We start from the raw sequence: 25,472 nt of genomic DNA, 5'->3' as shown, positions 1-25,472 counted from the left end.
GAGATCAGGCTCAGGTAAGTATATGGGGAAAAGGGGGGGAAGCTGCACCCAGAAGGTTTTCTTAACTTAATGCATAGAATGCATTAAGGTAAGAAACCTCTGCCTTTAGAACCACTTTAGTTTTTCAGTGTATTTTTTCCATATTCTTGAAACTTTTTTTTTTTTTCTGTTACACCCAAATAATATCTTGTAATCTCTTTGTAAAGAAGCAGTTATAGTACAGTCTAATTGCATATATTTCAACAAAATATTTATTGTATATATAAATAAGTACAAAATGTGAGAGTTGATCCAGTGTTCGCTATTACTGGTTTATGTAGGAACTGGCATCTTCAACAACACTGCAGTCATTATCCAGGTACTCTATGATAATATTTCCGCCGTCGTACAAAGCATTTTCTGGACTTGAAAGCCACGTTTCCACTCTACTGTCCAAAGGCAGAGCCTGTCCTGTCTCTGGGTGACACACTCTTAGCTTCTACAAAATACAAAAGATTGGACTTAGAATGCAATGTTTGTTTTTTTCTTCCATAATAGAGGTCTTACCTTTGTGATAACAGAACATCGTACAATAATATACAATAGGAAAAGTATCATAGCAATAAGAGAAAGAGTCAGAAACTCCAATATTAGGTTAGAAGGGGATACATCGGCTCCATCCAGCAAGATCAGATGGAGTCCAATTTATGCATTGCATTCCACAAGATGTATGTGCGTTTTTCAAATGAAATGCATCCACTCACTTCGGGTATCCAATGCTCTATTGACAGAGGGGTAGCTGATATCCAAGCATAGTGCAAGCTTCATGTGAGCAACAAAAAGTGATCTAGTGACAGCCAGGGATAGACAGTCATCCATAAGTGAAGTAACAAAGTAACCTAGAAAACAGGTGAGTGGTTCTACTACTACATTAATAACAAAAAGGTCATTAAGCGTTTTATTCACCCCTTCCCAGTATCCCAAGAAGGTGCATGAAATTCCCTTAACCGCTTCCTGCAATGCACTGCGGCAGGGCGGCAGCTACAGGCAACCTGTATGTCGCTCTGGCTGCACTAACACAGGGGACCCTGTGTTCCACCCTCGTGACTGCTGTGTCCAGAGGACACAGCGGAATGAAGATCCCAGTGATCATGTGATCACATTGTAAGCAAAGCTGTTATGAATTAATCTCATTCATAACAGCTCTGCTCCTCTTCCTAGTGAGCTGTGATTGGCCCACAGCTGTCACATGATACATGGGGCCAATCACAGCACCCTTTACCATGTGACCAGCTCCAGCCAAACACAGATCACTATCCTGAGCTGTCTAAACTTAACTTATTCATGACAGTGGTGGTTAGCTTACAAACCAATCAAATGTAGGAATTTGGGGGTATGGTATACTCTGTGGAGGATGAAAACCTGTGTTAGGCCTGGTTCACACCTGTGCAGGTTGCGAATGATGTGTTTTGCATTTTTTTTCATATGCATTTTTGATCCATTTTGTGTCTTTGGGAGGTGTCTGTTGTCCTGCGGAAGAAACCAGCAAAAACAGAGCAGAAACACATAAAAAACGTAAGCACTGCATTTTGATGCATTTCAGCTGCATTTCCATTGTCTGGAACAAAAAATACAACCTGCTGCAAGAAAAAAACCCTTTCCAAAAACGCTTGGTAGAAAATGCAGGTGTGCACGCAACCACAGGAAACCATGGCAAATGGACAGTAGTGCATTTCTGCAAAACTGAACACACACACTGAAAAACACATAGGTGTGAACTAGGCATCAATTTATGTGAAGGTGATAGAGATGTTTAGACCAGCCTCTCTCAGCCAGGGTGCCTTGAGGTTTCTGCAGGGGTACCTTGGCAAAAATAAATGGCCCAAAACTTGTATACAAGCCAGTGGGTAGAACAAGCCTATCTTTTAGTTACACAAAGCCACAGGTTTTCATTGGGCACCATTATGACCTTCTAGCCGCCGGTATCCTGACAACCAATGACATCATTAGTTGATAAGGAAGATGTCAGCTGCCAGCACAGCATCCTAGTTTGACCAGTGGTGTATTTAGGTTTTGTGCTGCCCTAGGCAACAAAAAAATTGGCACCCCCCTCAGAGAAAGCCTGAGATTGACCAAAAATACCCCTGCCTCCCATCCGAGAGAGCCTTCCACTACCACTGCCCCCCCATACACCAGCCACAATGGCGAGAGAGGCACTCACTTTAACAGCTCCAGACATCCCCGGGAACGAGTTAAGCTGTGCATACACCATCATGAAACCCGCAGCCTCTCTCGGAACGCACCAGGTCCCCATGCCTCATGTGCCCCTTCTTCCGAGGGGCAGTGCTGCCCCCCTGAGAAATGCTGCCCTAGGCAAATGCCTTGTTTGCCTTGTGGTAAATATACTCCTGAGTTTGACCCTTCCCCGCCCCTCTCCATCAATGCTAGGGTCCCATTAGCTCAGTGATGGAGAAAAACTGAGGGAGAAGAGAAACATTGGAATACTGGTCGGTACCAGTATGCAAAAGTGTATTTACTTTGGAAGAATAAAATCACCTCTATTGTTGGGTACCCTACATATGTGGATGTTGCTGCGTTATATGAAACTATCAGAATAGTTTTTCACATTTTAGAATGGGGAGCCTCAAGAATGTCCATAATTTTAAAGGGTGCCTCAGGACTGTCCATAATTTTAAAGGGTGCCTTGACTGAAAAAAAGGTTGAGACACACTGGTTTAGACTGCACAATATCACTGCAATATATTTAATTCAACACTATGATCAGAGAATACTAACCATATTATAATGGAACTTTACTGACGTGGGTTTTTATTTAATAAGGAAAATATATGTGTGCAAACTGAAGCAATGTTCAGAATCACATTTTACTAAACTCCCAGTTGTTTCAAACCTGTTTAAGTGTTTTGGTTCAATACACATCAATGCTCTTTACAGTTTCAAGCAACAAATAAAACTAATGAAAGGCTAATTATATCCAGGGAACAGTGGAGGAAATTTACTAAAACCAGAGACAGCAAATTCTGGAGCAGTAGTGCATGGCAGCCAATCAGCTTCTAAATTCAGCTTGTTCAATTAAGCTTTGACAAAAAAAAACTGGAAGCTGATTGGTTACTATGTTGAACTGCACCAGATTTTGAACTCTCCAGATTTAGTAAATCAGCCCCAGTGTGTATGTATCAAAGGAGGGAAAAACCACTCATTTTACCAATGTCTAGCAGCCAGATTCAAAAGGCATTTCAGAGAGCCCCAGAGCTATATTCACTAGTTACAAAATCCTCTGTTATCCAACTTCAATCCTGTGCTCGAAAATGTGCAAGGATATAGTAGGCATAGAGGTTCTTGAACCCAGGGAGTACTTCAGGTTCAGAATCAACTGAAATACATATATAGTAACGGTTTTATTGAAAAGATTGTTAATATGGTGCAATCAGTTTTGTAAACTAGACACCACTGCCAGACAGCATAGCCAGATCCTGACCTCCACTGTAACAGCAGCACATATTGGTCATGGGTACATGCAGCAGAGCTTGATTGGCACCTCATATTGTGTCTCTCTCTCCCCAGAGTGCTGTTGCACAGGGGAATTTAAAAGGCTGAAGAAAACTAAATCATATACTTACACTAGTTGCAATAAAAATATACATTTAAAGTAAACTTGTACATACTTTAGAACAACAAAGCACAAAGCCATACCTGCAAGTACCCGTACATGCTTTCCTCCAACCCGGCAGTTTTATAAACTAATAAAAACTAAAGTTGATTTTACGGCAGATAAATTACCCAATTTTATAGTAATATACACGCATAGCCAAAAATATTGGCACCCCTGCATTTCTGTCAGATAATGCCCTACTTTGCTCAGAAAACTGTTGCAATTACAAATGTTTAGGCATTCTCATGTTTCTTTTGTTTGTATTGATATGACACAAAAAAAGTGGATAACAAAAAGCCAAATCTGACACATTCCACGCAAAACCCCAAAAATGGAATGGAAAAAATTATTGGCACTCTCAATTTAATATTTGGTAGCACACCCCTTGGAAAAAATAACTGAAGTCAATCACTTCCTGTAGCCATCATTGAGTTTCTTACACCTCTCTATTGGAATTTTGGACCACTCTTCTTTCACCAACTGCTCCAGGTCTCCCAGATTGGAAGGGTTCCATTTCCCAACTGCTGTTTTGGGATCTCTCCATAGGTGATCTATAGGACTGAGATCTGGCATTTTGTTTCTCCACTTTTTTATATCATATCGATACAAACAAAAGAAAAACATGAGAATGCCTAAACATTTGTAATTAAAACAATTTTCTGGGCGAAGTGGTGCATTATCTAATAGAAACGTAGAGGTGCCAATATTTTTGGCCATGACTATAAAAGATTAGGTTGTGCCAAATATATAAAATATCCAACATGTTAAGCTTTAAAACTGCATGCGCCCACAATACAACGACAAACTTTGGCACCCTATATCTTCCATAGGCAATGCTTAAAAAACCCCTACAGGTCATCAGTTTAGAATTAGCCATCAATAATGGCCCTAGAATTATGCTCTCACTATGACATGCACGGCGGTATGCAACATGTGCAGCACAAGCAATGTTTTCATACATAGGTGCCCCTGATGGTTGTGTTTACATTCATGTGTGCGTATACGTGGGGGCAGTGCTGGCTTACCATTTTTTCAAGGGGGTGGGGTTGGGGGTGCTTAGGTGTAACGATTTTTTGACACTTTTTTTTTTTTTTCACTAAAAATTTATATCACTTAGGGGACAAAACATTTCCCATGTTATAATTTCTTTGTGACAGGTTCTCTTTAGGGGTTCCTTTGTGACAGGTTCTCCTTCAGCGGTCCCCTGTTGTCTCACTGGCCTTCCATTGAAAATAATGGAGTCCAGATTGTCTCATCTGCCTTCCATTGAAACTAATGGAGTGCAGATCATGGTCAATTTGTTTGATTCCCTGGCTGCAGAAACCAAGGAAAGTGATAACATATACTGGAAATGACACTGTATACATCACCTCTGGGTTCTTTACAGCTAGGGGAGACCAGCGAACGGGTGTTTGCTGGTCTCCCTCCCCACCACTCGGCAGCACCCAACATTTTAGGGGAGGGAGGGGGAGCATGGGCACAGTTACAGAGGTCACAGAAAGTGATTGGGAGGCTGTACAGCTGCTGAGTTGCTTTCATCAGAAAGCTGACAGTTGTCTAGTGCAGTGTACACACACTTACGTCAGTGGCAGCGGGAGGGTTAGCATCTGCATATGATCAATACAAATTCCTAAAGAATTTTGCTGAATTTTTAAAACAGATTTTATTACATACGTGAAGTCATAGGTAGTTCGTATTTAAAATAATGTTCAGCATTCTATAACAGTTCATACAATTTACCAGTATAACAGATTGGTTTCCTCAGCTGTGGCTGGAAAAGTTATTTAGAACATACCTTTGCTGTTGCCTTGTCATTGTCGTTCCTCAGGCTTGCTAATGAAGCTGCATAGTCCACTGCCTTACCAATACTCCACCTCCTGCAGAAGAAGATGGGTTTGCTTCTCTCCTTTCCACCTTTAGGCAGCAAGACCTGGAAGTAGACCCTTTCAGACTGAAAAATACAGAAGCCATATCAGACAACAGGACTAGGATCAGTTAAGTGTAGAAAGATGTTGGATAGAAGTTTCTGAAAGAGGATTTCTAATTGGTCATTAAGAGTTATAGCACACCATCCAATTTGTATTTCGCTACTTAGGCTGTGGAGGATATTTACTAAAACTGGAAAGTGCAAAATCTGGTGCAGCTCTGCATAGAAACCAATCAGCTTCCAGGTTTGTCAAAGCTTAATTAACCAAGCTGAAGTTAGAAGCAGATTGGCTACCATGCTGCACCAGATTCTGAGTGCTCCAGTTTTAGTAAATCTCCCCCGTGTGTGTCAAAGCAATGTTAAAAAAAAAACAAATAGATATATACAGCGGGTAAAATAAGTATTAAACACATGAAGATTTTTCTAAATAAATATATTTCTAAAGGTGTTATTGACATGACATTTTCACAACACGTCGGTAGCAAGCAATGCAATCCATACAAAGATACCAAAACAAATAAGTTCAGAAATTAATTTATGTGTAATAAAATGGAATGACACAGGGAAATAATAAATTGAACACATGAAGAAAGGAAGGTGCAAAAAGGCATGGAAAGCCAAGACACCAGCTGAAATCTATCAGTAATTAGAAAGCAATCCTGCCCCTTGTCAGTGCAAATTAATATCAGCTGTTTCAGTCTTAATTGGTGGCCTATAAAAAGGTGTCTCGTTACCAAGGTGTCACACAAGAAACATCTCATGATGGGTAAAAGCAAAGAGCTCTCTCTAGATCTTTTCAACCTTATTGTTGCAAAACAAACTGATGGCATTGGTTACAGAAGGATTTCTAAACTTCTGAATGTTCCTGTGAGCACTGTTGGGGTCATAATCCGGAGGTGGCAAGAACATAATTTCACCATAAACTGGCCACAATCAAGTGCTCTTTGCAAGATTACTGACAGAGGAGTGAAAAGAATTATTAGAAGAGTTGTCCAAGAGCCAAGGGCCAATTGTGGAGAACTCCAGAAAGACCATGAGTTAGCAGGTACAATTGTTTCAAAGAAAACAATAAGTAATGCACTCAAGCGGCATGACCTGTATGCACGCTCATCACGAAAGACTACATCGCTGAAGAAAAAGCATGTTGAAGCTCGTTTAAAGTTTACTGCACAACATGTAGATACGCCTGTGAAATACTAGGAGAATATAGTCTGGTCTAAACTCCTAGAACGCTTAGTCTACAATCGCCTGAGCTCCCACCTCACCGACAACAACCTTCTTGACCCTTTACAGTCTGGCTTTCGCTCACTCCACTCCACTGAAACTGCCCTACTAAAACTCACTAATGATCTACTAGCTGCTAAAACCAATGGCCACTACTCTGTACTCTTACTACTTGACCTCTCTGCGGCTTTTGATACGGTTGACCATTCCCTCTTACTCAAAAAAACTCCTCTCCCTTGGCCCCCGAGACTGCTCTCTTCTGGTTCTCCTCCTACCTATCGCAGCGCTCCTTCAGCATTACCCATAATGCTGCCTCCTCCTCTTCACTTCCTCTTTCTGTAGGGGTCCCTCAAGGTTCTGTCCTTGGACCCCTACTCTTCTCCATCTACACCTCCTCCCTTGGTCACTTGATAAACTCCCATGGCTTTAAGTACATCTCTATGCTGATGACACACAAATCTATCTTTCTACTCCTCACCTCACCCCTTCAGTCTCCTCTCGCATTACTAACCTACTAAGTGACATATCGGCATGGATGTCACTCCACTTCCTCAAACTCAATCTTTACAAAACTGAGCTCTTAGTATTCTCCCCAGCCCATGCCCCCTCCTCTGACTTCTCCATCACGATCAATAACACAGCCATCAGTCCCTCCCCTCATGCCAGGGTGCTAGGTGTAATCCTAGACTCCCATCTGTCCTTTCAGCCCCAAATCCAATCGCTGTCTAAATCTTGTAGACTTCACCTCCGCAACATCTCCAAGATACTCGCGTTCTTAACCTCGGAAACCACTAAGAAACTTATTCACTCCCTTGTTATCTCTCGCCTTCACTATTGTAACTCCCTCCTCATTGGCCTACCTCATCGCAGGCTATCCCCTCTTCAGTCTATCTTGAATGCTGCTGCCAGACTCATCCACCTTACTAACCATTCTGTATCTGCCACCCCTCTCTGCCAATCCCTCCACTGGCTTCCTGTTGCCCAACGGATAAAATTTAAAACACTAACAATAACATATAAAGCCATTTATAACTCTACCCCAAATTACATCACCGATCTTGTCTCTAAATATCACCCAAACCGTACTCTCCGCTCCTCGCACGACCTCCTAGTCTCTCTAGCTCCCTTGTCTCCTCCTCCCATGCTCGTCTCCAGGACTTCTCTAGAGCTTCCCCCATCCTCTGGAATTCTCTACCCCAATTTATCAGACTATCGCCTACTCTGCTCACTTTTAGGCGATCTCTGAAAACCTCTCTCTTCAAGGAAGCCTATCCTGCCGGCAGGAAGAGTAGAAAATTCCATTGTTAGCTACCAGTCCATCCCCCACAGTTACTACCTTTTGTACCACTAGCCCCTCCCTCCTAGATTGGAAGCTCCAAGGAGCAGGGCCCTCCTATCCCTCTTATATTGAACTGTATTGTTGCTGTATTGTCTCCCATTATATTGTAAAGTGCTGAGCAAACTGTTGGCGCTATATAAATCCTGTATAATAAGAATAATAATAATAAATGGTCAGATGAGACCAAAATTTAACTCTTTGGATGCCATAATACATACCATGTTTGCACAGCACCCCAAAAACACCATACCAACAGTGAAGTTTGGAGGTGGGAACATCATGGTCTGGGCTGTTTTTCAGCATACAGTACTGGCTAATTTCATGTCATTGAAGGAAGAATGAATGGAAAAATTTACCTAGACATTCTTGATACAAATCTGCTGTCATCCATCAGATGATGAAGATGAAACGAGGATGGAAATTTCAGCAAGACAATGATCCCAAACACAAAGCCAAGGAAACTCACAATTGGTTTCAAAGAACGTATATAAAGCCGCTAGAATGGCCCAGCCAACCATCTGACTTGAATCCAATAGAAAATCTCTGGAAAGAACTAAAGATCAGAGTTCATAGAAGAAGAGGCCCACAGAACCTTCAAGATTTGAAGAATCTGTGTGTGGAGGTTGTTTGTGTGGAAGAATGGGGCAAAATTACAATTGATAAATGCACGCGACTAGTTACTCCATACAGGAGACGTCTTGAAGCTGTCATTACCAACAAAGAATTTTGTATGAAGCATTAAATAAATTTCAGTTAGTATGTTTAATACTTTTTCCCTGTTTCATTCCATTTTATTACACATAACCACTTCTTGTCTCCCTAGATCAGAAGTACTGCTACAGAGCGGCACGGGTGTGCAAAATCACATATATGTACACGTGATTTTGCATTTCCGGGGAGGGGGCGCACGTGACCCTACCCGCGCCGCCATTTGTGGGTGTCAATCATCGGGTCCCGGCCACTGAATTCTCACCGGTGCCTGGTGATTGCAGAGCATCTCCAACGCAAAGCCATGCAAAGCAGTGTGCTTACAGTGAAGCACAAACACAGCCACGCAGTGTAAAATAGCACACAGTTAACACTTTGATCACTCTACATGTTAACCCCTTCCTGCCCAGTGTCCTTAGTACAGTGTCAGTGGTTTTTATTAGTACTGATCACTGTATTGGTGTCACTGGTTCCCCCCAGTGTCAGAATGCCTGCCGCAGTCCCACTATAAGTCGCTGATTGCCGCCATTAAAAAAAATCCCAGTATATATACCGCCAGTTGTAAACGCTTTAACTTTCACGTAAACCAATTAATTTACACGTATTGGGATTTTGTTTTTAGCAAAGACATGTAGCAGAATACATTTTGGCCTGAATTTATGACAAAATTTGATTTTTAAAATTTTTTACTGGATGTTTAGTAGGAAAAAGCAAAACATTTTGTCTAAAAATTGTCGGTCTTTTTTTTATAGTGCATAAAATAAAAAATGCACAGGCAAACAAGTACCACCAAAAAAGAAACAAACAAAAAAAACAAAAACAAAACAGCTCTATTCGTGGGAAAAAAAAGGAAGTAAATTTCGTGTGGGTGCAGCGTTGCATGACTGCGATTGTCAGTTAAAGTAACACAGCGCCATAATGCAATAAATGGCCTTGTCAGGAAGGGGAGTAAATCCTCAGCAGGGCAAGTGGTTAATTGCTGAACTTATTTGTTTTGGTTTCTTTGTATGTATGGAATGCATGGGCTGTTACCGACATATAGTGAAAATTTCATGTCAATAGCACCTTTAGAAATATATTTACTGAGAAAAATGGTGACATGTTAAAAACATACACATATATACACACACATGGCACTCTATCCAAAATAAATGTCTTGGTGCTCCACACAAAAGGCATGATGCAGAAAAATATATAGTAGGCAACATGGTGTCTGTTGCCTTGAGAAAGGTGGGCTGTAAAGCAATCACTGTCCTCATTAATGATTACGTTTAACCTGTCATAACTGCCTGGAATTTAAGGATAACAGCAAAGTGACTGCACTTTTCTTTTTTTTTTTAGTTGCAAAGTTGCTAGGTTGATACCATCTTTGTCATTTTCTCCACCTGTACTGATTAGGCACTTTTCATAGTGACCATCTGCACACTATTCTGATCAAACACTTGCCTGCAGTAAAGATTTATCTCCCAGGGCATGGAGCTTCAGTTTCATCAGTGCAACTTTTGCTGCAGTCTCGCTGTTTTTTGCTCCCTTTCTCCCTTTGCTGGGAGGGGCAGATTTTTTAGAATCTGTAAATAAGATCAGATAAATAATAATACAGTGAACACTATGGAGAATTTCCTGACAGGTTTATGCGGCTTTTCTTCCTGTAGGTAACACAGAACAGCCTCCGATACAAGAAACCTCCAGTCTGCCTCAAGTGCCTCTAAAGCAGTGGTTCTTAACCTTTTTGGAGGTACTGAACCCCACCAGTTTCATATGCGCATTCACCGAACCCTTCTTAATTGGAAAAATAAAATATGATTTTTAAAATTCAAAACATAGGTATATATTTATACATAGGTGCACAAAATGAACAAAACCATTAAGAACAAAGAACAAAACCATTAAAACATGATTTTCACACAAAAACAAAATAATGAATATTTACCGCAAATCAGTGTGACTTCTGCTGTTGTCTTTCAGAGGCCAGTTCAGAAATGCGCGGCATTACCTTGGCAAGTGCCACTCTCATTTCATTTTCGCAACAAAGTCTGTTCCTTTTCTTCGTCTTTATGTCCAGCATCCTCGAAAAGGATTGCTCGCAAAGATATGTTGTAACAAACGGTATGAAAATTCATCCCCCATAGTAATTCATCCCCCATATAGTAATTCATCCCCCATATAGCAATTCATCCCCCATATAGCAATTCATCCCCCATAGTAATTCATCCCCCATAGTAATTCATCCCCCATAGTAATTCATCCCCCCATATAGTAATTCATCCCCCATATAGTAATTCATCCCCCCTATAGTAATTCATCCCCCATATAGTAATTCATCCCCCATAGTAATTCATCCCCCATATAGTAATTCATCCCCCATAGTAATACATCCCCCATAGTAATACATCCCCCATAGTAATACATCCCCCATATTAATTCATCCCCCATATTAATTCATCCCCCATATTAAGTCCCCAAGTCCCCCCTGTGTCAATTCACTTACCTTTGCTCCTCGCGTTCCTCTCGCTGTATTCCCGCGCCGTTCCGGTCTTCAGGGCGGACTGTGAGAGGAGCCTAGCTCCTCTCACGTTCGTCACGCTGCCCCGCCTACACACATCCTGACAGCCAATCACTGGCTATCAGGATGTGAGTGGCAGCGAGACTGGCTAATCATTGCATTTGAGTCCCTGCCGCCCGAGAGGAGGGAGGGGAGCGGGCGCCCGGCACACAAGAGCTGCGGCTTGCCGACCACTGGGCTAAGCGATGTTGCGTGACCACCTGCAGCCAATGATGGACAAGCGGGGCATGTCATCACAAATCATATGAGTCGGGTGTGGGTCACCTCCGCCGAACCCCCGAGACTGACTCACCGAACCGCTGGGGTTCGATCGAACCCAGGTTAAGAACCACTGCTCTAAAGTATGTAGTGCACTGCAGACAGCTGGTAGACCAGAAACTCTCACTTCAGGTAAACACTTGCCTTCCAAGGCCTAGAGTCATTGTTAAGAGTAAATTCAACTTAACCTCCCTAGCGGTAATCCTGAGTGTGGCTCGGGGTTCATTTTCAGTACCAAAAGCGATATCCCCGAGCCACACTCGGGATTACACTGTAGTGTAACTTACCTTGTCCTGTGATCCCCCGATGTCTTCCTGATGTGTCCTCCGGCCGATTCCGGCATCCGTCTACCGGGTTCCCTTCCCTGCGAGCGAGGGGGGCGGAACCGGCGAGAGATTCAAAAAAGTAAAAACAAGACATACACACAATACATTGTAATCTGTTAGGATTACATACTGTGGCAAACTATTTCACCTCAGTTTTGTCCCTAGTGCTTTGTCAGTGCCATGCCTGCACTTTTACCATTCTTTCTGCCTGAAAACTTGAGAACGTCCATGGCATCCAAAAAGCGTCCCTTTAGGTCAAAAGCGGTTTTAGACCAGCTAGAAAACAGGGATAGTGAATTAGAATCACTTGCAGAAATGAGCGATAGTGATTCATGGGAAAATTCGTCATCAGACACTGAAAGTAACGACAGCGACAATTCCGCGACTGAGCTCAGTGATCTGCAAACTTGGTGTTCTATTTCATATTTCAGTGTTTTTGGTTTGATTACATTATTGAATTCAAATTATTAAATCTTTTTTTATAATTATTTATTATAATTTATGATTGTGTTTCAAACTGTATCATACCCGGGATGTTTACTAGACTCTTGTTTGGATAGATTTAAGTGAATTACAAGCCTACAATATAAAACACCACATTTCCATGCAAAACAATGTGCCGCTTTGACATTAAAAAAAAAAATCGACATAACTCTTAGATTGTAAGCTCCAAGGAGCAGGGCCCTCCTAACCCTCTTGTATTTAACTGTATTGTCTCCTGTCATAGTGTAAAGCGCTGAGAAAACTATTGGCGCTATATGAATCCTGTATAATAATAACCAGACCACCAGAGAGGTTAACAGAGGACAAACAAATTAAATATTCAAGACTGAAGGCCAAACTAGTTCTCTTTGACAATTATCTACCAACGTGATTAAAAAAAAAATAAAATAGAACAGATCTACTGACCGACAATCTCTTTTACCAACTGTTGTGTTGCAGACATTCGGTGCTTGGGTGCTTCAAGCTTATCACACTCATGATCAGACTGATGGCGATGTCTATAAAAGATATACTGTGTTACAAGAAAACCATACGGTCACGGTATATGTGCGTGTGTGTATACTGTATATATAAAACATACCTGAAACAGAAGTGTTTCTCACAGAACGGGCACAGAACTTGGACTAACTCCTTGTCACTGCAGCCTTTATAGGTACATGGGCACTGTGTGCTCCCCTCAGATTTTACATGATCAGTACTCACACAAACCTTTCACCAAAATACATAAAAGAAAAAAAAAAAATCAAAACTTTCATTTAAAAACTTGGCGTGTCAACACTAATAATTTTCTTTACATTTTAGTAATGTTTAAAAACTAAAGAAAGTATAGGTCTAGCCTGTGTGTTGATGGCAGAGAACGCAGAAACACAATAAAAAATGGTTAATTAATAAGACTAAAAAGACAAAGGCTGGTTCAGACAAACCTTAAGACCACCAAGCAACTCAAATTTAAAAAGGGACCTTGAAGATTGGAATAAGGGACTCATTTTTGATCTAACTACCAAGAGAGGGAGGAGCCACTCACATAGGAGACGACTTACTCCTAATCGTAGCAACGCCTCATCATCAGAAAGTGATGAGAATTCATCTAAAAACAATCAGTCTCTTTTGTAGAAGCTAACTATGACCAGGGGACCAGACACCAACGCAAAATGAGCAAAGGTATACTGGTAGAAAAGGGCTAAGGGGACATGAGAGGCAGGAAAAACAAAACCCACAGGGTAAACTCAGAGTCAGAGAAAATAACCAGTTAAACGCAGGAAGAACCTTCATCCCATGTGGATGATCTTAAAGTTGTCAACCTTTCAAACTTTGCTCTGCAGGAAAGACATATTAAGCTTTTGCCAAGGGGTCATTCTTTCTCTCCTACCTCCGATATGGATGAGTTTAAGGTATTCAAAGACCTCAATTTAATTTTGCGGAAGGTCTTCCTAAAAACATTTAAGGAGTCGCCGGAACTGGAGAGACAACAAGACCCCTTTCCTCGTGATAGTGAAAGGCAGGTATTAAGTGATCTGGTTAGTCTTTTAGATGAGAATGTTGAATTTAAGGAGGGGACTGAGGATTTACACTCGCCACTTATAAGAGCAGTTGATCTGAATATTAAGTCCACTAAGATGCCATCCTTACAACAAAATAAATGGGTTAGCCTTTCCCTGGTGCTGGTACAAAAAGATCTCGATTTGGTTGGTTGGTCTCTTAGGTCTAATGACAATCTTTCAAGAGATGAACGGATAGCCCTTAATGAGCTAAAGAGTGCCCATAATGTTGCGATAAAGAATAGTTACAAAGGTGGCAACGTTGTACTACTGAATGATTCCGATTACGTTGCTGAAGTGCAAAGACAACTAGGGGACCACTCAACCTATCTGAAATTATCACAGAATCCATTTCCAGATCTAATCTTCCAACTAAATTAAAAATTGGAATTGGGCAAAGAAGCAGGTCTACGTTCTAAAAAAGTCTGAATATTTTAAGGTAGAAACATAATACACCGGCCTTCTATAGCATCCCTAAAATTCATAAAAACCCAACTAAACCACCGGGAAGACCAAATTATTTCAGTGGTAAATGGCCCCTTAGAAAAGGTGGGTAAATACTTGGACAGTCTTATTAAGGGAATGGTGGTTCAGGTACCCTCGTATGTGTAGGATACTAGAGATGTCCTTTGTAAAATACAGGATCTAGAGATCCATCAGGGGGCTCTTCTTGTTGGGATAGATGTGGAATCTATTTATACCTCCATTCCCCATATGTGGGGCCTACGGGCTGTGGCTCATTTTCTTGAAACTCACTATCTGGACTTTGGTGCCCAAAATGAATTCATCCTAGAACTGTTAGACTTTGTACTTTCTAAAAACTATTTCCAGTTTCTGGGAATTTATTACCAACAGGTAAGGGGCACCTCGATGGGTGCTCCATGTGACCCAGCATATGCCTGCTTACATTTGGGAAAATAGGAGTCTGATATAGTGTACCACTCTCATCTGTACCTGGCCCATGCAATGACATGGCTTAGGTACATCGATGATGTCCTGAATTGTGAACAGGGTCTGTTGAACAATTACAGATGTTTATGGCAGAACTGAACATCAATGACTGCAATATTAAATTGACATATAGCTTCCATCATAAGGAGATTCCATTCCTGGACCTCTTTATTTCTATTGTGGGAGGTATTCTCCATAACAGAACTTTTAGGAAGGAAACAGCAGCCAATACTCTCCTCTACGCCAGTAGTTATCACCCGGAACCTCTAAAAAGTGGAATCCCTGTGGGCCAGTTACTCTGTATTAGGAGGAACTGTACCCAGTTTAAGGAATTTAGCAGTGAGTCTAATCAGATGTATCTAAGATTTCAAAAACGGGGATATCCACATGGGACATTTCGAAGGTAGCTAAAAAACTAAGCAGCATAGAGGGAACGTGAGACTCTACTTCAACAGCCAACTAAGGTTGCCAGTAAGGATGAAAATACCAAGTATGGCCTTACTAGATTTATCACCAAGTTTGGTTCCCAATGGGAAACGGTAAAATCTATACTCGCTCAACAATGGCATTAGGCCCTAAACCATCTATGGTGGCCAAAACAGCAAGTAATTTAAAAGATATTCTGGAACATTCTGAATTTACTAGAAGTTTCTCCTCTAATTAGCCACCGCGTACTACTGGAATGTTCCCTTGTGGACACTGTTCTGTCCATTTGTTGAAAAGACTAGGACGTTCACTGGAGCAAATCATATGAGAACATATGATATTAAGACCTTTAATAATTGCTTGACAGAGAGGGTACTGTATATGATGGAATGCCCATGTAAGAAAAACTTTATGTGGGTAAAACTAAAAGACTCTTACGTATCTGGATCGATGAACATATTAGAGCCATTAGGAATAAAATTTTTTTGATTTTTGTATATGCACTTGCATCATGTTTGTACATGTAATTTCAATAAAGTTACTTTTGTTAGTTAAAATACCTGGGTACAATCAGTAGTACCTTCTGTTTTTATGGGGTTCTGTCGTCATAAACTTTTTTTTTAGTATATTTCTCTGGTACTGTGACCCGCACCTATTTGGTGTAGTTAGTGAACTATAATTATTTCCCCTAGTGGTGTCACTGTTTATATACAGTTTCACGCCCCCCCCCCCCTTTTTAATTATTTTTTTGTTATAATGGGGCATCCATTGTTCGTTGTTCCTCCACTACAATGAAGCCAGTGCTGGGAGCCAATCATATAACCCAAACAGAGCACCCTGAGAATAGATGAGTATAAGCATCTTTCCTCTGCAGGGTATTTAGTAGAGGACTTAGAATAACGATGGGAGCAAGTTGAAATGTCATTTTTGACTGAGCTTCTACTTTAAATACCACAAGGCACAGTACTGCCATCAATATTTTTGGCATGCTGTCACTTCCACTGAAAATCTACAATACAAGGGTTTATTCTTCCTTTAGGCATGAGCCATTTCCATGAGAACAGCTGGGCATCTAGATCCAGAAAATCTCTACAATTCTAAAGCTGGAACAACTTGCATACAGTCATTTCTGACTTGGTAGGCTCATCTGTGCAAGATATGGCAAGTATGGCACAGGTGGTCTCAAGAAGCACAAATTATTAATTGCAAGGCTGCACCAGCCTTATTTCAGTTTTTTTTTCTTTAAATGGAAGCAGTAAGATGCAAATACCTTCTACTGTAATTATGTAATTTTGTAGCACATGAAAACAAAGTCTCACCCCAGCCTCTGTAGCTACAGAAAACTACTGCTGCAAAAGTGACTGCAGAGCTCAATCTCGTGAAGACTGAGACTGAGCTCTGCTGTCACTTTTGCAGCAGTAGTTTTCTTACCCCGTGTCACAATCCTGCACAATGTCCTTTTGTATCTTTCAGTCAGTTGACCATGTTGACCGTGCTTATGCTCATCAGACAATGTTTTCCCAGAAACTGTATTTGCTGCCATAACCTTTGATACTGTACCTCACGTCAAATAAATTGGCAATTCAGTCACAGAGGCACCAGCTAAGCTGGCACCTACAGTTTGCCTTTTTGAAGCTCAGTAATCTCTGACACAGCTCTATATTACTAGCAAAGCACGCAGTGTATGGTGAAAATGAGGCTTCTCACCTGTTGGCTAGGTGTCCCACCACACAGCGCAAGCAAAAGATTGTTACATCACTTTCACACCTTAAAATCATGTAGTGTTTCCATTTTTTTTTACCTAACCCCTACAAGTAGTGCGACATCGAAAATACATGTATGTTTATAATGAAGACCCATCCAAATACGGTTATAAATACACTGCTGGTAAATACACTATTACCTCAACACAGCCATGAGAGTCTCTGCTTCTGTGTATGAGACTGTAAAGACAAACATGTACATTTGTAAGAACAACAAAAACAAAAAGCAGCATAAAACATCTACTTACTGGAAGTTGTAATACTTAATGTAATATACTTTTGTAAAAAAGAACTTCAGGAATATAACACATAGAACACCAATTATGCAAATCTAAAATACTTTTATTTTAAATATTTTAAATGCAATTGGTGTCATGACCTGAATATAAGCCTCATGTTATCCCCTACACAGCAAGACTGGCAGAGGGAAGGAAGACATTAGGTCTGCTGATCTCAGGTGCAATGCTCTGCAGGTTCCTTAAAGAAATAAATACACATTTTCTTACCTGAAAAAAATGTGCATTTATTATTTTTTTTTTTCCTTTATGGTGAACTTATCCTTTAACAATTAATGGCACTGGAAGAGTGGAAGGGCTAGTGTTTTTCATGTGGCAAGTGTGAATTGGGTCTAACATTTACAGAATAATGAACTCAGGTGAACAGCAACAGAGCAACATTTCACAACATGGTGTCTGCCCTCCAAAGTCCAACACTCACCAAAATACTTTTGAGCAGCCATCACAGACAAAAGGAAGAAAATCTGTGGGATAGGAACAGAAACAAAATGAGATGTGACAATAACAAAGATAACAATCCACTCCATTAAAGTGGATGTATACGTTAACTGCATGACTTTTAACCTCTTGCCTACTGAGCACTTTTACCCCCTTCGTGCCCAGGCCACTTTTCAGCTTTCAATGCTGTGGCACATTGAATGACAATTGCACGGTCATGCAACACTGTACCCATATGAAATTTTGTATCTTTTTTTCACACAAATAGAGATTTAATTTGGTGGTATGTAATCGCCATTGGGGTTTTTATTTTTTGCACTATCAACAAAACAAATGATCAAAAAATTAAAAAAAAAAGTTTCTTTGTTTCGATTATAAAAATTAGCAGACAGGTAATTTTTCTCCTTCACTGATGTGTGTTGATGAGGTGGCATAGATAGGCAGCACTGATGGACACTGAGGCTGCACTGATGATGCAGCACTGGTGGGCATTGATGAGGAGGCACTGATGATGCTGCACTGATATGCAGCACTGACAGGTGGCACTGGCTGACAGCACTGATGGGCGCAACTGCTGGGCAGCACGTCTGGGTGACACTGATCATCAGTGCCCTAATGATCAGTGCCGATTTGCTCTGTGACATTTGCTGGTTATCGGCAGTACTTTCCTCAAGCTGTGACAGTGTGAGGAAAGTGATGCCGATAACTGGCAACTGTATTTACTTTGTGATCATGTGGTAAAAGACCGCTGTGATTGGCCTTTTACCTAGTCGTGTGATCAGCTTCGTCCATAGGACACATCAATCACTGATAGCACCGGGTGCGTGCCACTGGGGGCGCATTCTGGGAGGACGTCATATGACGCCTCCCAGAACTGGACAACCGTGCTGTAGCCGTCATTCTGTTATAGCGCGGCTGTAAAGTGGTTAAATTGGCTAAAGCTCTGCGTATCATATACTTTTGACTTTTTTCATCTTCTGTTGGATCAGTGCTGCTGATCTTCTACAGCGTCTTTATAGCTACTTCCTATCTACATGCATGCATTGCTTAAAAAAGAAGTATGGCCAAAGATTTATTTGGTCATGCTTCTCTTCTGGATCACAGGAGTGTATTTACTTGCACTCTCCTGCGACCCTAAATCAACCAACAGTGGGCTAAAGCCTGCTATTGGCTGACATCACAGAGCCACTCCAGACTATGGAAGGATCCTGACAATATGTTGGGATCTGCCCAGATGCCTGGACAGGAAGCGGGCGGCAGAGAGTCTGAGCTAGCTGCTCCTGCCTCTTCCTCAGCCAACACTCCAGTGAGCGTTAGAGGAGCAGAGTGAACAGCCAGTGACTGATCACTACTCTCAGCTGTGAGTGGACTGAGAACTGAGCGATCATGTGATCACTCAGTTTTTGGGATTAAAGACAGCGGGGGCAGATGTAGTATCAGAGCGGAGTATAGATGTTTGTTTTATTATAACTTCAAACTTCTCCATCAAGACCATTTTTAAGTCAGCAGCTTACAGTAAAATTACACCCGGTGATCCTTGTTCTGGCACTTTCTCTTATCGGGTGACAACAGGCTGTCCTTGGCTTCCTTTTATGCTCCTGTGTTGTCACCCACATGTGCTTCTGGTACAGACTAGGAGTGGCCATTTCCACACATTATCCAGGCATAGTCCATTATTGTAGCCATTAGGAAACCCAGCCTAAGACACGCCATGCTGCCAGTAGTTGGGTGTACGTGGACAGGAAGTGGCAGCAAGAAGCTGCAGGAGATCCGCATCACTGACATCCAACAAAGCATGAACAATGATGAAAACAGCTATTAGAAACAAATCCGATTCTGATACACAGTGCTACAATAAAGCAATGGCAGCCAGACAAGTGGTATTTTCAGATATGGAGTTCCCTGTTTCCTTCAATGACTTCTCATCACCTATCTGTCCACAGTGCTCCACATCACAGTGCTGTCCGATCTCCAGCTCTGCCATATCCCTGTGTCAGCTGCCTCACACCGAGGAACGCTTGTTTATGTAGTATGGAAAGGACTAGTCTGTATTCCAGATTTCTTCCGTCCACCGCAAGTGACGTCATCAAACAGCGATCCTGGGACCGGTCTATAATGTTCACAGACTCACATATTTATTAGCTCCCCCTGGTGGATGGAGGCTTCTGCTGTGTCCATGCAAAGAAGAACGGGGCTGTGTTGGGAAGTGCGATATATATAGAGATATACTCATATAAGGCAAAATGAAAAAACAAAATCCAGAGAACATCTATGCAGTGCATGCATGTGTTATCCTTTTACAGAACCTACAAGTACAGACCAACACCTGCTGTGATGAAATGCACTCACTTCATAAGGGCTCATTCACTCCTCTGCAGTGTGTTGCTGTAAGACGATCATTCCCACAATGCATGCTAACGCGTGTAAGCATCTGCTACCCTCTACTATCTGTGTTTATAGATAACTGACTGATTAAAGTGGTAAGAGAAGTGCATGGGGGGAAGCAATCATATAAACCTAGATGGCTGCAGCATCGAACTAATGCTACTTCTGTCCCCTCCGTCTGTACACTAAGAACTGAGCAATCAAAGACCACTGATCGCTCAGTTCTCTGGTCCATTCTGAGCAGAGAGTGGTGACTGTCATTGCTCTGGGCTCTACTCCCCCAGCCCTCACTAGAGCGCTGGGCTATGGAGGGGCGGGAGAAGATGGCGCAGGGTCTCAGCGGTGCGCAGTACCATACGCATGAAGGTACTTCCACATGTTTGCTGTGTCCCCCACATGGATTCTCACAAACTGCAAACAAGACTTCTTATGACTTCTTTCAACAATGGCCTTCTTCTTGCCACTCTTCCATAAAGGCCATATTTGTGGAGTGCACGACTAATAGTAGTCCTGTGGACAGATTCTCCCACCTGAGCTGTGGATCTCTGCAGCTCCTCCAGAGTTACCATGGGCCTCTTGGCTGCTTCTCTGATTAATGCTCTCCTTGCCTGGTCTGTCAGATTAGGTGGAGGCCATGTCTTCGTAGGCTTGCAGTTGTACCATACTCTTTCCATTTTCAGATGATGGATTCAACAGTGCTCTGTGAGATGGTCAAAGCTTGGGATATTTTTTTATAACCTAACCCTGCTTTAAACTACTCCACAACTTTATCCCTGACCTGTCTGGTGTGTTTCTTGACCTTCATCATGCTGTTTGTTCACTAATGTTCTCTAACAAACCTCTGAGGGCTTCATAGAACAGCTGTATTTATGCTGAGATGGTGGACTCTATTTACTAATTAGATGACTTCTGAAGGCAATTGGTTCCACTAGATTTTAGTTAGGGGTATCTGAGTAAATGGGGCTGAATACAAATACAGCCACACTTTTCAGATATTTATTTGTAAAAAATATTGAAAAACATTTATCATTTTCCTTCTGATGTCATTAATTTTGAGGCAATGCAGCTCCAACACATATGCACTGCAGTGCACCACAACAGATGGTAACAGTGGATTTTTGGACAAGATCAACAAGGTTTTTTTTCACTCTTCAAACAGATTGCAAAATGCTTTCAACTGCTAAAACCAGTGTCAAACATTTCACAAGCTTCTCCAGATGAGATCAAGCTCCTGACTTCACAATGTCATCTCAGGTGCTGGCCCGGCTCATCTCTAGTGTACCAGTAACAGGAATGCTCCACACCGAGATGAAAAATAATATTCTTCCTTTAATAAAGTAGCCAGCAGGAATAAGTTCTATTCTGACTTGTTTTAAGCTAGGCACAGAACGTTCTCAAAGAATCTAAAACCAACGGCTAAACAATACTCATACAATTATACCTTTCTTCTGCCTTTGATAAAGCAAACAGCTCGCTTCTCAAAAAACTCCACTCACTTGGCCTGCAAGACTCTGATCTTTCCTGGTTCTCCTACGTATCTAAGCACTCCTTCAGTGTCTCCTACAACTCTATCTCCTCCTCTTCTCTTCCTATTTCAGTAGGGGTCCCCCAAGGCTCTGTCCTAGGACCCCTATTTTCTATACCTCCTCCTTTGGTCACTTTCCATGGCGTCCAATATTATCTCTATGCTAATGACTCCCAAATCTGTCTCTCTTCTACTCACCTCACCCCTTCAGTCTCCTTTTGCATAACTAAGTTGCTAAGTGACATATCAGTTTGTATGAAATGATAGTGGGAGAGATACATTATTTGCCAACTTGTGGAATATTGCAATGTCATGGGGATATTATTTATTATTAACAAATATATATATATTGCTTAAAGCATATAGAGGCTGGGAGCCGAACACACAGCCTGCCACCTCCAAGTGTCCAGCCTGCTCTGTCTGCCACCCGTTAGGCACTTGATCATTTTGCAGAGTGGCAGCTGGAAGCCGGGCACTGAAACACGCTTTGCATTTTAGCACCCAACACTGAAACAGACAACAATGCCAAGTGGCGTGACCCCTGCCTAGCAGTACTTGTGATGTCCTGGCCAGATAGGAGGAGAGAGAACAGTGCGGGAACTTGTGATCAGGTTATGTTAAATTTCACCACCATTTAATTGGAGTGGGTTAAAATTAAATGCTGCACTGTTCACCAACATGAATGGAGGGGTTAAAAAAACTGGCACTGATCACTAATTTGGGGGGGGGGGGGGTTATACAACACTGCAGTGACCACCAGTGCAGGTGATGTGGGTGTTTAAAAACACTGTACCCACCACTAATGCATGAGGGGGAAAAGGGGTAAAAAACACTGTCACTGATCACCAATGCAGCAGGCATGTGCTTATTAAACAAAACTGCCACTGACCACCAATGCGGGGAGGGGGTTCAACAACACTACTACCAAGCACTGGTCTCACCCTGTTGAGGGGAGGGGGGTTTATTTGTACTTTCACTGCACCAATGCTTGGGGGTTTTATTGCAGCCACTGACACCAATGATGACTTCCATATTATCTTCAGTTTACAATGCCATACATTGCAAAAAAAGCACCAGAAAATGTTTAGGCATTAAAGTGGAAGTAAACTACCACTGGACACTTCTACCTACAGGTGTACCTACCTCCTAAATATACACTGTTTAGGCGATATTCATTGTCCCTGCAGCCAATGACGTCACTGGCACATGTGTCTCCCATGTATGCGGCTCAACCAATGAAGTGGCCAGAACCAGTGAACCTAGAAGGAAGACTGGGAGAAGTTGGAAGCCCTGTTAGTGGTGACAGCACGCCACTAAAGGGCTTCATTCTAAGGTAGCGGTAAGTCTTTCATAATGTGCTAGTATGCAATGCATACTAGCATATTATGACATTATTTTTGCAAGGGAAATGTTTTTTTTTGTACTTTTTTTTGGCAGCTTACTACCGCTTTAATGTGCATTGCAGGCTGTTCAGTTTGAATGGATTACCTAACTTGACACAATGCACCTTAACGCATGAAAATGCGCTGCTATTGTGTGGTCCTCTGGAAGTGTCAGCAGTTGCATTTGAGGCCCTCTATAATTTTTAAGTTGACCATCACTGATATAGAGATTTAAAGGCTTGACCATACTCATGAATTACCAGTGCACATCTCTAAGATTCTGACTGCAGCACATAATTATATAGCAAACCTTTACTTGGACCTAAAATCTGAAACTGACTTTCGGTCTGGCATCTCCTCATGCTGCCTACTCTCACTGGAATCTAAAAGAGCACGCAAATACTTACCTGCCATTGGTCTTACATGTCAGTTGTCTTTCTCTGAATCCAACTGCAGCATTAATTCTTCACTATTTCTGCTCTAACACCACGGTTAAGGGCCTGGGAATATGAGAGGCAGAGTCAATGACTGGCTGCCTCTGCCTGGCCAGCCTTGACTGGCCTTGTGGACATAGATGAAGACTGTGCTGAGGAGAGGTAAGTATTTTATTTTTACAGCATGTTTAAGTGACAATAGGCAACCTCTTGAAAATTTTACAGATAGACAACTCCTATCCCAATACTGAATAGTGCTTCCAAATTGGTAATAACAACTACAGTAGGAAACAGGCACAAAAATACATTCAACATCTTTCTAAATAACTGTTCTTCTGTATTCAACACATTTTTAGGCAGGTGCAGTCTGTTTTTTCCACTGTAGGTGGCGCTTGCACCAAGTGGTACTACAGCCTGGAGAGGCATCCCAGGGGAAACACAGTTTCTCTATGGTTTTCTGGATCAATGGAGCAGTGTTCAGGTTGGCAACGCTGTGGCCATGTGACCCTTGGCAGCCATCTTGGGTCAGCAAGGTCTATATACTGTAAGTCTCTGCCCCCGGGTTTTGGCATGCATTTTTGCAATTGGCTAGTTTAGGGAGAGAGATCCGGCTTGTTAGGAAAAGTGACTAGCAGTAGGGAAAGGTTCCTGACGAGGAGGGATAGGCTAGGGACTCGTTTTCCTGAACGGAAGTCTCCCCTCTTGGGACTTGACTGGCCATATCGCACTTCACCCTATGAAACAGACATTGTTGACACCTCTCCTCAGCCACATCTTTTGACTATTTTGAACAGTGAGTTATTCCTCTGAGCATCGCTCTCCCGCTGGGCTGTTTGTAACATTGACTTCTTGCTCAATACAAAGATTTCCTGCAATTGGACTACAGTGTGTTCAATGTCGCCGCACCACACTGCACCTCACCTAGGTATGACATTAATCTTAAGGAATATGCTTTTAAGGTAACAAGGGGAGTAACTGAGGCAGTACATAGGCAGGCTAGTATCTTATCAGGGTCTTCGGAATGTGAGTACATGGCAGAAGAGTATGATGCCAAGTACAGTATATAGACCGTGTAAAATTTATCTCACAGCAGTATGGGTGCAGGCATTTTTAAACTATAAGTCCACTTTAAGCTTCCCAGAGACATGAAATGATGGTTGTCCATTCTAGCTAGGTTGCAACCTCATGTCTATGTGTCTCACACATTATTTCCATCTAGCCTCTGTAGGGATGGGTGGACAATCAGTGGGCAGGTTGAACATTTCCTTTGATACTTCTCTTATATCTTGGAATATATGATGTCTGTAAGGTATGCCAGCACAGTCTTCTCTTCTCCTTTTCTCTCCATTGAAATAAACATGACTATTTGGATGAGATAAACATTCATGTTTACCGAGCATCCAGACAGCACAGGATCCTGCTTGCACACCAAACAACCCTCTTTTTTCTACAATCAACTTTTAGAAATGATGCAGAGATCATACTGTATGCTGTTGACACTTGTTATATTTTCCAACTGTAGCACTTACCTCCGAAGGACCCGCTGTAGTTATTGTCCAGGTCTTCCCTAACTTTGCCCCACAGCCAGGCGCAAGATAGTTTCAAAAGCCAGGTACACACACACTTTTACTCATTGTCTCCAATCAGTCTAGGGGTTGTTGTTTATGTTGTTTTATTTTTTGAGAACTTGGATAGGGATGGGGAATTTAGTAGGATACTCCAGGAATAGAACTAATTACAGTTGAGGACAGAACTTCCTTAAGTAGCAGCCTGGAGAAAAGACCCAGTGTTAGGAAGGGGTACACGGACAGTGTTTTTTTGGACACCAGCCGG

General features: G+C 41.9%; 1 protein-coding gene across 1 annotated transcript; it reads right to left on the bottom strand.

The window, feature by feature from the left end:
* Window positions 1-233: 233 nt before the first annotated feature.
* ZFAND1 (zinc finger AN1-type containing 1) lies at window positions 234-19,991 on the bottom strand. Its single transcript, XM_089660992.1, has 8 exons — window positions 19,843-19,991; window positions 17,897-17,939; window positions 17,320-17,359; window positions 13,082-13,209; window positions 12,907-12,998; window positions 10,297-10,418; window positions 5,448-5,603; window positions 234-478 (listed from the first exon to the last, which is right to left on the bottom strand). Exons 1-8 carry the CDS (start codon window positions 19,895-19,897, stop codon window positions 305-307), a joined length of 810 nt encoding a protein of 269 aa, XP_089517118.1. The 5' UTR covers window positions 19,898-19,991; the 3' UTR covers window positions 234-304.
* Window positions 19,992-25,472: the final 5,481 nt, after the last annotated feature.

This window comes from Staurois parvus, unplaced genomic scaffold (assembly GCF_062004578.1).
Source record: "Staurois parvus isolate SC_StPar_1 unplaced genomic scaffold, SC_StPar_1.0 ptg001302l, whole genome shotgun sequence".
Taxonomy (NCBI): Eukaryota; Metazoa; Chordata; class Amphibia; order Anura; family Ranidae; genus Staurois; species Staurois parvus.
Note: the sequence above shows the minus strand (reverse complement) of the source record. Positions and strands in the feature narration are given on the sequence as shown.